We start from the raw sequence: 13951 nt of genomic DNA, 5'->3' as shown, positions 1-13951 counted from the left end.
TTTGTAAGAATCTAGACCAGCGCCAAGTACTTTACTAAAGACCGTAAGCCCCACTAAAGTTGCGCGGTTGACGACTTTTCGCGGCTGAGGTAATTGCGGCGATTTTACGCAAAATGCGCAGCTATGATACACAAATCTTAAAACCAAAACGTGCACAGCGCACAATGTGCAGTGCACGGTTCCCCCATGAAATTGTGAGAAAACGTATGTAACTTATTGGTTCACAAGAAAATAAAAACGAACGCCATTTTCTAACATTAAATTTTATTGTTTATTGGTAAAAAAAGTCTTGATAAGTAATTAATCATTGAACTTATTGAATATCGCAAGGTTTTTATTTTTAAACTATTAGTATAAATATAATAACAAAAATAATCTTTAGTTTTAACCAACCATACCAAATTTTACGATTCTTTACGTCATGAGAAGTATTGTTAGGGAAAGTCCGGAAATATAATGTAAACTTTGTTTTTCGCAAAATGACCGTTTTAATTCTATATCCATAGTAACGCAGCATATCACGCCTTTGCAAATTTTATTACTTAAACTCTTAAAAAGCAGTGAACTTCAATCGGCACAAGAACGCAGCCGAAAAAATTAAGCGAATGCATTTCAAATTTTACCAGTATGTTGGTTGGAATAGAACATAATGAATGTGAAAAGATAGTCCGACTTGTCCAGCCATATTCTGACCTGCTTTCTCTAAAAGACACAATAACGAAAAATTTGATTGTTACAGAAAGTGTGGAAGGTAAAGCACCTTGCACATGGCAACTCTTGTAAAGAGTTTGCAAATTGCTATTCTTGATTTTTTGGGTCTATTTGGTATAGTCAAACCTTTTTCTGATTTGTATGTTGAATTTCATGACATAAAGCAGTATAACTCACCTACAAATTAACAGTGTTAATGAAAAACATAAATTAAGAACACTGGTGTGTAAAATGTTCTATATAAATTTCAAATCTAAACCTTTTGTATTCTGCAGAGACAATTACTGCTATATTGCAGTTTTCTCAATCAGGAAAGGAATTGCTGCAAAGAAAAAAGATGAAACGTGATTACCTTTTCAAATATTTGCATCTACAAGTAACCTCCAATCTATTTGTTTGATTTTTAAAAACACTGTTTTTCTAACTAAACAGTTTTGTTTTTCTGAAGGGAGTGTCTGTCTTGCCATCAAGCGATAAAGATGTGCTAATTAGGACTATTATAAATTATTGGCAAGTTCTTTATGGAATGGATTCACCAATACCAACAAACACATCTTCTCAAGCAGACTCGGTAAATGTTTGTTTTCCAAGTTGCAATATGGTATCGCTATACCAGGTAAACTTATCAGTATATGTCAATCTTGAAAAATGTTCTATGTTAACTGGTCAAGTCAACTGCAAGTTTTTTAACTTTTTATACTTGTTTCACATTTATGTAACAATTATTGAGCATGCCATCTAATACTAATAATATACATATGCCAGCAGCCATTTTCAGAAGATAAAAGTCATCTTGATCCTTCCACAAGCAGTCAAAATATGTCTTTTGACGATGTTTCAAGATTGGCCAAAGAATTTGTGGAAATGTTTTACGAAAAGCTGAACAACATCATCCTACAACCACAGCAAGCTTTAGCCATGGCATATTTCAGCCAAGATTGTGAACTGAGCATTCAAGTAACCCAACCTGAAACCTCTGAGATAACATTGGAGAACTACCAAGGGGCTGATATCGCAGAGCGAAAGCTATCAGACCTTGTGCGCGTCAATCATTTTATATTTTCTTGTGATTCGGTGACCCCTGTCGTAAACACAGGCGAAACTGTTGGTGTGAATACAAGCGGCATTGTTCGCCGCCTTGATGAAGGACAGCCATCTGTGCCAAAAGCAGTTTTTGGTCAGGAATTCCAGTTAAAAAAGTTACAATTAGAAGATAGCTGGGTTATCTGTGAATGCAAATTGCTAATTTCATTGCAATAATGAAGCAATTTTCCATTGATAACTTTTGACCTTTTTTGTTTTTATATATTTTTTATTATAGATGTTATCATGATTAAACACCTTGTTAATTGTTTTAAACCATTTGGTGCAATCTTGATTTGTTGGTATAATTTGATGTTTATTGATTAACCTTTCTAACCAAGATAAATATATATTTTTTTATTTCTACGGTTAAGCCACTTATATTCATTGCTTGCTTTTTATTGTGTGGCATATTTTGTTTTATATTTCGACTGTGATTGAATATGCAAAAATTCAAAAAAAAATCAGAGGATAGTTTTTTTTTTGTAAAACGACTTGTTTCATTTTAGAAGCTTTTCATAATTAAACGTTAAAAGCAAAAATGCACTTTCTCTGGGTTCTCTAAACTGTTTGACAGTTAACTTGTAAGTAGGGTCACCAGATTGTTTCGCTTATTTGTTGCAATGCACGAATGAAACTAACATGCTTCATACTGAGAATGCGAAGTCTTTCTGCTACAGCCAATAAGCTAGCGTTTTAAGTTAGTCGATGAAGTTGATAATTGAACAGAATAGTAACCAACCATATTTTTTTTAGGTTTTTAAATTTGTTTTTCTGTACAAACTTTTGATTTAATTTGGCTACATAATACAAGAATGTTCTTCTGGTGTATTAAATATTCCGGTTTACTAAACATAGATGACCTTTTTAAGTATTTCACTATATTTTAAAGCGTAACTCTTATCTACTCTAATTCATCTCAACCTCGTTCAAGAAAGGATTAATTTATTACAGCAAATAATATTTAAAATACGATGCACGAATTTTTTTACCAGCGTGAAGGTGTGACGTAAGCGCGAAAAAGAAAAAAAGTCACAAAACAATCCTTGCTGTCGAAATGTTACCAATGGGTGGAACTCTCGTACCAGTACCATAAATAACACGAAACCTAGCATTAATGTTAAATAGGAATGTCAGATACCTAATATTTTTCAAGTATCGCGGTCCGATAACAATTGACGCCATATTATGGTTTAATAAACAAAATTCATCAAGTTGAAAACTGCAATAGTATTGATTTTCAGGGTATTAGCGGAAATTGGCTTTTCAAGATCGGGTGACTTTTAATGGAATATTACTTCCGAAAGTTTGCATCTCAGAGTAGAAAACTACGTTGTTTCGCGAAACATGGGTGAAATTTGCAATTTAATTTGGTATCCGATCGGTAACGTTATCGGACGAGTACCGATAATACCACTTGACATCGGGTATCGTCTCCCATCCGGTATTCGGACATTCCTACTGTTGAAGTGTGCCATTTACTTTGGTCATGTTTTTAAGCTTATAGCGCAAAAACGATATTTTCTGTGGCAAACGGAATCAGGGCAGTTTTTGCAAACCTATATTGCACAAATAAGCTGGTTTTGCTGAGCTGAGATCTCAGCAGAGTTAACGCCACATTGACCGTGTCAAAAATTGCTACAGCGCAATGTAAAACGAATCTTGATCGAAGCGTCATAGAAAAATCGCACGAAACGAAAAACGCAAAAAAAATCGGCGGCGGTGATTTCGCTACAGCGGATTCGAAAGTCGCGGACAGTGAGAAAAAGCGGAGAAATTGATCGCGAGAAATTAAAAGAATAAAGTGTGTATCAGGCCGAAAAAGAGCTGCTTTTTCAAGAATGTGAAACAAAAGTTGCTACACAATTAAGACATTACCAACAATGGGTTCGGACTTACGCCAATCCAGTAAAATATAAGGTTTTTAGAAAAAACGCAGCGCAGCTTAAAATAAGACTGGAAACTAGAAAAAAACAGTTGAGGGTTATTTTTATACTATTATTTTTATTCCCTTGTGTTGTACATAAAACCAATTTGGTTAAAAAATTAACGGCTTTGCTTGCGTGTTAAAATTTACCAGAACAATCAGTACCTCAGTACCACGGCGTACCTACAAGTCAGTAAACTTAAGTGCAAAGCCCTTTTGGGTTGTAGGTGGGTCGCACGAATAAATACCAATGGTTTCATACAACGATTCAAAGGGCAACTAGAAGTTGAACAACCAAAATAAAATAAGTTTCAGTCGCAAATACATTCTTGTAATCGAAAATGCTTGAAAGAAAAACTAAAATCGGCTTCAAATGTTTTTTTCAAAGATATTTAATCGAAATATTTATAATTTTTTGTATAATATGATGCACTGACTCAAAAAGATGAGAGACCTCAACAAAAAATTTGGAATAAAAACGATAAAATCCAGCACAAAAATCTAAGACCAAATAAATTTTACTGACATTATTCGAACGTTAAATCTAAACCCGAAACGGACAGGCGGCATATTTTAAACAAAGAAACACATAAACTGTGAGCGCATTGCCTGGAGTTAGAAGGCGACGTTGGGTGAACTTTTCGAATCAATTTCATAATTTTTAACATCTATGGTCGAAAATAAGTAAGGATTTACGAGAAACGTGTCACTTTGTGGGGCTTCGATATTTCCAAATTAAATAGTTTTGATGGAAGCCAAGAAAAAACAATGCAGCCGTAAGAAGAAGAATTCAAACAAAACACAATAAAAACGCACTTCGTTGAAACAGCGCGACAAATCAAAGAAAACTCTCTCGAGATTCACAAATCGGTGACCACTGGCCGGGGGTGTTTCATCAGGGACGATTTCCTGGGGGCAGGTTTGGGCTTGGGGCCGGCGCTCGGCTTTCGCGTCATAGGGGGCTTGGCGGGGCTTTTAAAAGGGGTGATCTCCTCGTAGGCATGGTAACGGGGCTGGGAGGCAGGTGCCGGAACTACGGTGGATCCCGAAATCTTCGGATCGCTCGATTTAGAGTCTTTCTCCGGAAGATGGGTGGGACTTGTGTCGGAGCTCTTGCTGGATGTTGAAGAACTGTCATCCTGCTTTTTCTTCTCGGGATCGCTTTGTTGCTTTTGTCCTTCGCTCGAAGATCGCTTCTGCTCTTTGAGCTGCTCCAGGGAGGGAAGAGTAGCAGTTTCCAGGCAGTAGAGGAGGACGTCCATCTGCAGGGGAAAATGTAAAAAGATTAAGGGATGTTTTTAACGAAAAGTTTAAGGGAGATCAGATATAACGCAACTAGTGTAGTGTAACTTAGACCAGGGGTCCACAAATACTATGAGGCGCGAACCAAAATTCCAATGGTCTCACGGCTGAAATATTTCGCAAGGTGTATTTAATAGAAACGCTTTAGTAAAAGTACAGCAGCTTATTGTGTCTCTATTTATAATGATAAATCTGTGGAAAGCGTTTGTTCATATCAAAAGAGAAAGTGCTTAAATGGCATCTGTAACATGTCTAAGCTTAAGCTTAAAAATGCCTTGTGTTTCAGGACTTGTGAATAGATGAAAAAATGACAACGCTAGTGTTGCTCAAAGTAAGACGGATCTCTTGTATATGATTTTGTGTACTAATGCAAACAACTTACCAACGTAGGCCACTAATAATAAATTTTAACATCTCTAAAACTATACTATTAGTTGTCGTTCATCGTTTGAGTCAGATCGCCAAGAAAAATTCTAGAAATTCGATAATAAAAAATTATTATAAATTTCAACCGAAGAGTTAAAAATTCTAAAACTTTAAAAAAAAGTTTAATGTGAGTAGTTTTACTATCGGGATAAGTTTACGTTAATGGCCTTTATTGTCAATCGACCTCGTAGTTTAAAAGAAAAAGTTTAACCGTACTATTTGGTCATTCAAACTAATGCCTTGCAGAAGGCAAGATATATAACTTAAAAAATTGCCTTAAGAAGTTTGTCTCACCTGGTAATGTACGTCGAGTCTGAAAGCGTTCAGCATTCCGGAATGTGGATCAATCAGTTGTGTCTTTTGCTCAGCTGGTCGGAGCAGTGTCGGGCCGAACACTGTAGCAAGGTTGTGGAGGTTCATCTTGTTCACCGGCTCGTTGTTCGACACTCTGAAAGCAGAAAGGGGTATTAAAGTTAGTGTTTTGTTTGGGGGGGAGCACATTTTGCAAACGGCCAACTTAGGTCACCCGAAAATTACTTTTTTTTTTTTTATTTCAGAAAGAGGTGATATTTAGACATTATATATATATTTCAGATTTATAGAGTAAAACTGTCACTGTTGACTAACAAAAGTGCACATTTTTCTGTCGTGGAAGTTGGTACGGAAGGACAACTTACATCCATCAATAAAATCAGCGTTTTTTATCCTTTAAAATTTAACCCACAAATAAAATAAAATCATTTTTGGGGGTTCTTATTGTCCACACAAGCAAGCAATCCAATAGCTCTACAAACACTAAATAAAACAACACAAAAGTTTTAACCAACTGTCGATCGCTTTATTTTTCCTCACCTGATGAGATGTTCTCTGAGAAAGTGCAGCGTGACGTAGTTGGTTTGAGGGAGGGAAGTCAGGAGACTGGTCATCGTGCGAAGTTTCGTCTCAGGATCCTTGAGGGTGGAAGCCTCAACAAAATCGCTGAAAACAACGCCAACTTAAATTCGGGTGTCAAGTAAAAAAAGGGTTATTGCTGAAATGTATTGCTAGTTGCTACACTCAAATAACACAAACGGACCTGTCAGGAGAACTTAATTTCATTGGGAAGGTTTAACTGCTTCTTAAACACAACAGTTCAAACAACAACCAACATCTGTATTAAAACCTTTTATTTGTCTATTGATTGAATTGAGCTTTTATCCGAAACTCAGATTTGTCGCAAAATATTTTTCTCTAAACAATTTATCAGGTATATTTTTGTTTATTCCAAACAACTTTTGAAAGTCAAAAATACTAATATCGGCCGTAAAAACAAGATATAATTTTATTTTGGGTATACTATGCACGGATCTGTAATGTAGCTTGATAATATAATGAATTTCAAAGCCAAAAAGTTCGAATAGATCGACATCGTCTCAATTAAAACGTTTCTAAACACGTTATAAAATATTGGGATGCCGTTCTCAGTTTCTAGTCGGTTAGAGTATTAATTAGCGCCTTCAGTTGTTGGAACAGGTACAGCGGTGTTTAAAAGGTGTCAACGTTCAATTTTATTTTGCTAGGACACCGACATCATAATTAGTTAGCCAAAGCACCACAAACTTCCCGCTTCACATTTAACATCGAAACTTACTTGTATCTGGCGTCGGTAAAAAGCGGTTCGGGTAATTCTCTAAAGTACAACTTGAGTACCCCGGCCACAGCATTTATGTCGACTTCACCGAGAAGCATCGTCACGTCCTTACGACCTGGTGAGAAAGATAAAGTAAAGGGTTCGTAAAAACTCTTTGAGAAAGTACGATTTCTCTTTGTCCGGAGAATAGGATATTCTTTTTTTTTCCAAAAACACTGTTTTTTAAAAATGTTAGCAGATTTTTGTTACGTTACATTTAGGTCCCCGAACTGTGCGTCATTTTAATTTTTTAAGGGGGTCGCGCTAAGATTTGGTTATTTAAACTCAACTGCGATAATAAAATGCCAATAGCGAATTTTAAACCCCGAAACACACATTCGAAGTTATTGTTGCAAAAAACTTCAACAATTGATTTTTACAAAACAAAATAATAATAAATTTGGTTTGGTGCAAAAATTTAGTTAAATCCTTATTAATTTGCTAAACTTTTCGAAAGGAGTCGTAAGAAAAAAAGGTTTGAGATCACTACATTAAAATAAAAATCAACAACAATCGTTCAAAGGGACCCGCACAATGCCACCTATTTTGTACGCATATAGATTACATTACTCGGTAGAATATTTTCCTTATAATTTTTAATGATAATAAAACTTTCAACAGCTTGTCTCCAGCATAGTTAGTATGTCGAACTTAATAATAAAGTGCTTTTTTGACCGTAATTTTTTCAATTCTCTCTGTTTTAAACATTTTACTAGTCCGCCATTATTTTAAGGAAGCAAGGTGAAAAAATTGAGAACCGCTGAATTATACAGTTCTTCACAACACATATATCCACTACTTACTTGTGTCGAAGGATGCCTTGAGCGCCTGGACCTCAGAAGCGACCCCTGAAACCCGGTAAATCCCCACTTCGTCCATCCCCCTTCGCTCCACCTCAGCCACACACTTCTTCACGATTCCGGGGATTCCCGAGCTCTCGCGCCTGTCAATCAAACGACATTTTTTAGGAAGACAAACGAAATGCTGATTCCGCTAAAAATTGGTAATTTAAATTGACTGGAAATAGAAGCACTGACATTTTTACTCAAAACCAAAAAAAAAAATATTTATGTATTTTTATCGTGTTTAGTGTTCTATCAAGAAAGTAAAAAGTCTTTTCGTAAAAAATTAGGAGGTTGACCTTATTTATTTTTTGAGAATGCTTTACTGAAATAGATATCTGCGTCTTAAAAAATGTAAAGAATTTAAAAATAAGAATACACTAAGAAATTAGTTGAGAAATGTATAAAAATATAGTAAAGAATATAGGTTAGAAAAAAAAATTAAAGCTAGACAATCACGATTTTTACAGCCTTTTGTCTATTTATCCGGTATTTTTTTACCCAAAGTTATGTTCACAGTAACAGAGAAAAGAAATGGACCATAAGCACTCACTTTCCAACAATGTCGATCTTGACTCCAAAGACCCCGTTCGACTTTTTTGAAGGAAGACGCTGCAAACTCCGCTCCCGGGGAACAAACTTAACAGAGACTCGGATCGAGATCTCGTTCATGAGCACCCACTCCTCCTTCCATTCGCCCTTCTTCCGCAGAGATTCCTGCATCAGCTGGAAAGAGAAGAAGAACTTTTATGCCGAGCGAAAACGATCAAATGCGGGAGTAAATGTTGTAGTTTGTTTTAGGTTTTAGGCGTGCGTTAGTCTCGTCAAGCCAATATTTTCACAATTGATATTTTTATACAATACAATTTTCATTTAAGTAAAAATTTTCCTCCATTAAATTTTAAAAGTTCAATTTTCCTTACATAATTTTGTAATCATGTTGTTGTTAGTCAAGTGCAACAACTTTAAGAAGAGTTAATTTAGACTTTTATTTATTAGAAAGTTGGAAAAAACACACACGACATATCGTAACTGTTTTATTCGCGATGTATGATTTAAATGTTTTGTTTTATTGTCAAAAAAAATGTTGTGTTTGTGTAACGTTCAAGTCTGCCCCTTTATGAGTGTACGTAAAACAAAGGTTTTAATGATTTCTGTAAAGAGTACAGTTTTTCTTATGTTTTTACAAATCTGTTTTACAAATTAAGCCCACTAACACATTTGTTTATTACACGATTGCTTGTTTGCAAATAATTTACACGAGGTTAGATTTTGATTTCGAGAGCATCCCAGCACTCAATCCAACCTTGCTCTTGATATAATTCGGAAACCAATGGTTGATTTTCGTTCGTTACATGAAAATTAATCCAAACATTTTGGATTTTTCTAGTTAGGCAATTATAACCACATTTATCTAATCCTGGTTTCCTATGTTAGGTTAGTAAATGATTAACAAACTTACATCCAAGTTTAAATAACTTTTAGGTTAATATATGCAAACCTATTACTATGCGACTGTGGTCACTAACAGCTGGTAACGACCCAGATTTTTTAATATCGTCCAATATAAAGGAATACAACACGAAACAATAGTCGCAACAAAACAAAAAAAAGTTACATTAACCCGATGAAAAACCCCCAGCACTTACCCCAACCTTGCCCTTGGCTATGAGCACGTCGTCGTTGTAAGAACCAGCAGAGGCGGCCCTGGCCCTATCGTAGCAAAGGATCCTTAGGGCCTGGGCCCCGTCTAAGTCCAGTTCGAACTCCTCGTCCCAAACAGGTTGGTCTGTGTCGCGGCATGGTCGGGTCTTTGCTTTGGTCTGAAACTGGCCGAACGAATCCACTTCCAAGGTGCAGTAGGGATCTGTAAAAGACAACTTTCGGTTAGGGATGGAATTGTTTAGAGGGGATAGCGATGAAGTTAGGGGTAGGGCTTAGAGCAGTATTTCGTCGTTATTTCTTATGAAATACTTACAAGTTTGTATATTTATAGGCCTAATAGTTGCTGGTTAAAAAAATCAAATTTTCTTTTATTTTGGCCATTACTGACGCTGTCGAAGTCGATTCGAAAGGGTTGAACTTTCATTTTCGGAATAGAAATATTGTTAGGTACAAATTTTAAACCATGCGATTGACATATGACTTTTTGTAATGTTAAACATTTTCGAAAATAATAATGGGCATCAGTTAAAATAATGTTGATTTTCAAGATAAGTCGTTTTCTTCGTTACCTAATAGTATGGCGTTCATAGAACAATTTACTTTTTTTTTAAGAAATTTGCTTAAAAGAACACTGTAAAATGAGACGCCTTAGACCAAAGGTTTCCAACCGGGGGTACTCGTACCCCTTGGCGGTACGAGATTGAACATCAAGGGGTACGAAGATCCGTGGGCCACAGGGTAGCTTTTCGAACAGATTTAACAGTACAGTTTTATTTTGGAATTGTAAATGACATTATGCCATTACGGTCTTTGCACGGTCCGTCTTCAAGAGATTGAGAAATAAATATGAATTTACTTGCTGTCAGCAATCAACAAACAGCACAAAGTTAGGAACAAAATGCACAGATAAAGGCATTCAATATAATGTTGCTGTAAATCTGCTACAAACTGTCCACTATTATTCACCTCTGGAACTAGAGTGTACAATACAGTATTTGGGGGCACAGAAATTGGTTGTGCCTCCGGAGGTATTGACCGAACAATTTACGAAACAAATATTGACATGGGTTTGGAATACAAAAAATGTTTAAAATATTATCTCTTAATTTTGCTTGAGTAAAATTGACCATCGTTTGAGCGAATTTTATCAATGTGAAGTCGCAACAAATATCCCACTAAGAAGTGACAAACAAAATAATTGACGTTTAATTAATTTTTGGGATTTGTGTGAGAAATACCAGGTTAACGTTTAATAGATGTACAAAACTAAATGTAATTTTGCAATATATATCTGAAAATATCCATAATATTTTTTTGGGGGGTACGAGAATACTCTGACCTGACAAAGGGGTACGAGCAGCAAAAAAGGTTGGGAACCACTGCTTTAGACAAAATAAAATGTTTTGTCATAAACTACTATTATCTCAAAAGCCTTGGTGTTCCAAAACCGACTAACTTATCAGAGAATGAGCGAGACTAATTAAGGAAAGAATGCAAGTGCAGCGACAAAATAACGTCAAACTCACTGCAAGCTCTGAGGAAGCCCTCCCCAGAGTGAATTGTGACGTTGAGGTAACCCGATAACAAGTCGTCGTCATCCTTGAGTAGCATCGAGCCCACGTTATTCATCTGCAAATAACAAGGACCGTTTAGCTAACCGCAAAAAAATAATTTACCATGGGGTAGTTTGAGGTATCCTCGAACACAAAATCGTTTTTTATTATGCCAGTGAAAATACTGTAAACCATGTAAAAGGCAGGTAGTGCTGCAAGATAATTATTTGAAGTCAATGACTTAACTTAAGTGCACTTAATTTAAGTGCTTGATTAAGACCTTAAGTCTTGTCCTGACCGAGTTATACATCACTCAGTTACACAATCACTTGATGTATGTTAATATGCTTTAATTGAATAGTTTTAAGTAAAATTAGGTTATTTAAGCCAATTATAAATGTAATAAATGGTAAGTTGCTATTTGTTTCGTGTTTTTTTAGTTTGCGAAATATTGGTCAGAATGAAAGGTGCTTACCATTTTTAGAAGCTTAATAAAAATTTTGATGCCAATTTTGTAACTTGAAATTCACTTGCGTAACTAATGATGTACCAGGACTCCGATAAATATCGGATCGCCGATATCCAATGCCGAGTGGTAGTATCGGTACTAGTTCGATACTCGTCCGATACTCGTCCGATACTAGGGTAGTATCGGCACCGATCCGATACAAACTTAATAGACGAATGTCAGTCATGGTTTATAATTCAACGCAGAGATTTCTAGTTTGAAAGGTAAATTCTTAAAATAAAGAAGGTTGAACCGGAAGTAACTAAGTTTTTAACTCCAAAGGCTATAAAAATGAGCCCTAAAGGTTTCAATTTTGCCTATTTGTCCATACTAATGACGTAATTTGGAATTTTGATACCTTTTCAAAATGTTAGGTATCGGAATAAAATGTCAACTATCGGACATCCCTAATCAATGCCGTTAATTTTTTCAGCAAACATTTAGGCCAAACACAGAAAGTTACCAAAACACATCAACGAAAATCGGCCTTTGTCGAAAATAATGTGATCCTACCTTGCGGAGTCGTACGCAGGCGGCAAGGAGCGCGTTGACCTCGAGTGAAGTGAGAGAGAAGCTCTTGAAGCAAGATTCCTGCCTCTTCATGATCGCTTCGGTCCACTCGATTCGCTCGTAGTCGGAGGACATGAGGAACATGTAGCTCTGGATGGTGGATGAGGAACAAATCGAGTTAATGGGAGTCGGCAAAAAAACAATGAATAAACTAATGTTAATTTTTTTTAGGTGAATTTTTATGTAAAAACAATGGAATATATTGAAAGAAGCTAACGCTATATTTAAGGTTAATTTTTTTGGAAAAGCTCCGGATTGCGAATAATAAGGAACAATAGGCGTGTTAGTGGGATTCGGCAGGGGCAATGGGGTACAATGGAATAAACTAAGGTTAAATTTTTTGGTAAATTTTTCTGGAGGAACAATGGAATATATTGAAAGAAGCTAACGTTTCAAATTCATTTTTTTTTTAAAGCTCTAGATTTCGGATAATAAGGAACAAATGGGGTGTTAATGATGAGTCGGCGGGAGAAACAACGAAATACCATGGAATAAACTAATGTTAAATTTTTAGGTGATTTTTTCTGAAGGAACAATGTACTATATCGAAAGAAGCTAACGTTTTAATTTAAGGTTAATTTTTTTCTGAAAAAGATCTAGATTACGGATAACGTGTTAATCGGATTCGGCAGGTGGGGGCAATGGGATACAATGGAATAAACTAATGTTAAAATTTCAAGTCGTAGGGATATCAAAAGTCCATGGAAGTAGATTATATTTTGACCGTTTCAAATATCTCTTAATTCATTTTCAACATGGTGAGAAGGCATTCATTCTTTGTATTATATATTTAGCACTGAGTTGAAAAATGTTGCAAATGAATCGAGAAATATTCGGGACGATTAAAATGATAGCTACTTCTGTATGGGCTTTGATATTCTTACTACGTCTACAACCTCCAACCATTATGCTTAAAATTTCCGATTAAGTATTTTTTTTAGCAAGAGAGTATAAACCTTTCGATGGAATGGTAGATAAAATGAACTAAAAAAGCTAACGCTTTTATTTTGTGTACTTTTTTGAAGAATTAGAAAGCTTTTAATTGAATGATATCAACAATTGGACAGAATTGAAAAGACAACGGGATAAAACAAGAACAAAATGAAATAAAGAATATAAACCTAGACTTGTTTGTTATTTTACTGAAAAAAATAAGAAGAAATTTTTACCGGACGGAAATTTAATGGCGAAGGGTAAACTAAAAAATATAATGAAATTGAAAAATTACTATTAAAAATAAACAAAATACTCATTTTCAATAATTAAGGTATGAATTAAGTACCAATTTAAGGTAAGAATTAAGTAATAATTCGCAAAAACGACTAATTAAATTAGTTTTATATTTTATTTAAATTTTTCTTGTCTTTTTCTGCGCAAACCAAAATTAAGCATTTAGTTTTTACTAAAACTATCTATACTTTTTGCAGAAAGTACGCTAATTTAGCATATAAAAATGACAAATCACGCAACTGAGTAATAGCTTTAGCAAATGTGAGCGGTTTGATTTGAAATAAGTTCCTTAATAAAAACAAATGACAAAATAACTTATCATTGTGGCTATTGGAAGATTTAAAACGGGCAGTTTTTAACGTATTTCACGGCACTGATGTTACAAAAAACGCCATAACGAGGACATGGCGAGATAAGAAAAACGAATAAAAGCTGACTGTGTCGTTTTGTTAGCATATTGTTAGT

At 35.3% G+C, this 13951-nt stretch overlaps 2 protein-coding genes across 5 annotated transcripts in view; one reads left to right on the top strand and one right to left on the bottom strand.

Annotated features, from left to right (window-relative positions):
- Positions 1-457: 457 nt before the first annotated feature.
- LOC146146974 (uncharacterized protein C3orf38 homolog) lies at positions 458-2466 on the top strand. 3 transcript variants are annotated; one of them, XM_083387779.1, is made up of 4 exons: positions 458-751; positions 987-1087; positions 1160-1282; positions 1480-2466. In XM_083387779.1, exons 1-4 carry the CDS (start codon positions 628-630, stop codon positions 1969-1971), a joined length of 840 nt encoding a protein of 279 aa, XP_083243905.1. In that variant the 5' UTR covers positions 458-627; the 3' UTR covers positions 1972-2466. The 3 variants fall into 3 exon arrangements, with proteins under 3 accessions (XP_083243905.1, XP_083243903.1, XP_083243902.1); XM_083387777.1 differs by having other exon boundaries at positions 1477-2466; XM_083387776.1 differs by having other exon boundaries at positions 1160-1327.
- Positions 2467-2728: 262 nt separating this feature from the next.
- LOC146146973 (active breakpoint cluster region-related protein-like) overlaps positions 2729-13951 on the bottom strand; it is a 35642-nt gene continuing 24419 nt past the window's right edge. For both annotated transcript variants that reach the window (XM_083388327.1, XM_083388328.1), the window contains 9 exons: positions 12200-12346; positions 11152-11254; positions 9610-9827; positions 8514-8686; positions 7922-8061; positions 7080-7194; positions 6302-6427; positions 5744-5897; positions 2729-4983 (listed from right to left, as the gene is read on the bottom strand). In XM_083388327.1, the coding sequence (XP_083244453.1) occupies positions 4582-4983; positions 5744-5897; positions 6302-6427; positions 7080-7194; positions 7922-8061; positions 8514-8686; positions 9610-9827; positions 11152-11254; positions 12200-12346 (1578 nt within the window). In that variant the 3' untranslated portion in view covers positions 2729-4581. The remainder of the gene's footprint in view (positions 4984-5743; positions 5898-6301; positions 6428-7079; positions 7195-7921; positions 8062-8513; positions 8687-9609; positions 9828-11151; positions 11255-12199; positions 12347-13951) is intronic.

This window comes from Ascidiella aspersa, chromosome 4 (assembly GCF_963924565.1).
Source record: "Ascidiella aspersa chromosome 4, kaAscAspe10.2, whole genome shotgun sequence".
Taxonomy (NCBI): domain Eukaryota; kingdom Metazoa; phylum Chordata; class Ascidiacea; order Phlebobranchia; family Ascidiidae; genus Ascidiella; species Ascidiella aspersa.
This window is presented reverse-complemented; position numbering and strand designations above follow the sequence as displayed.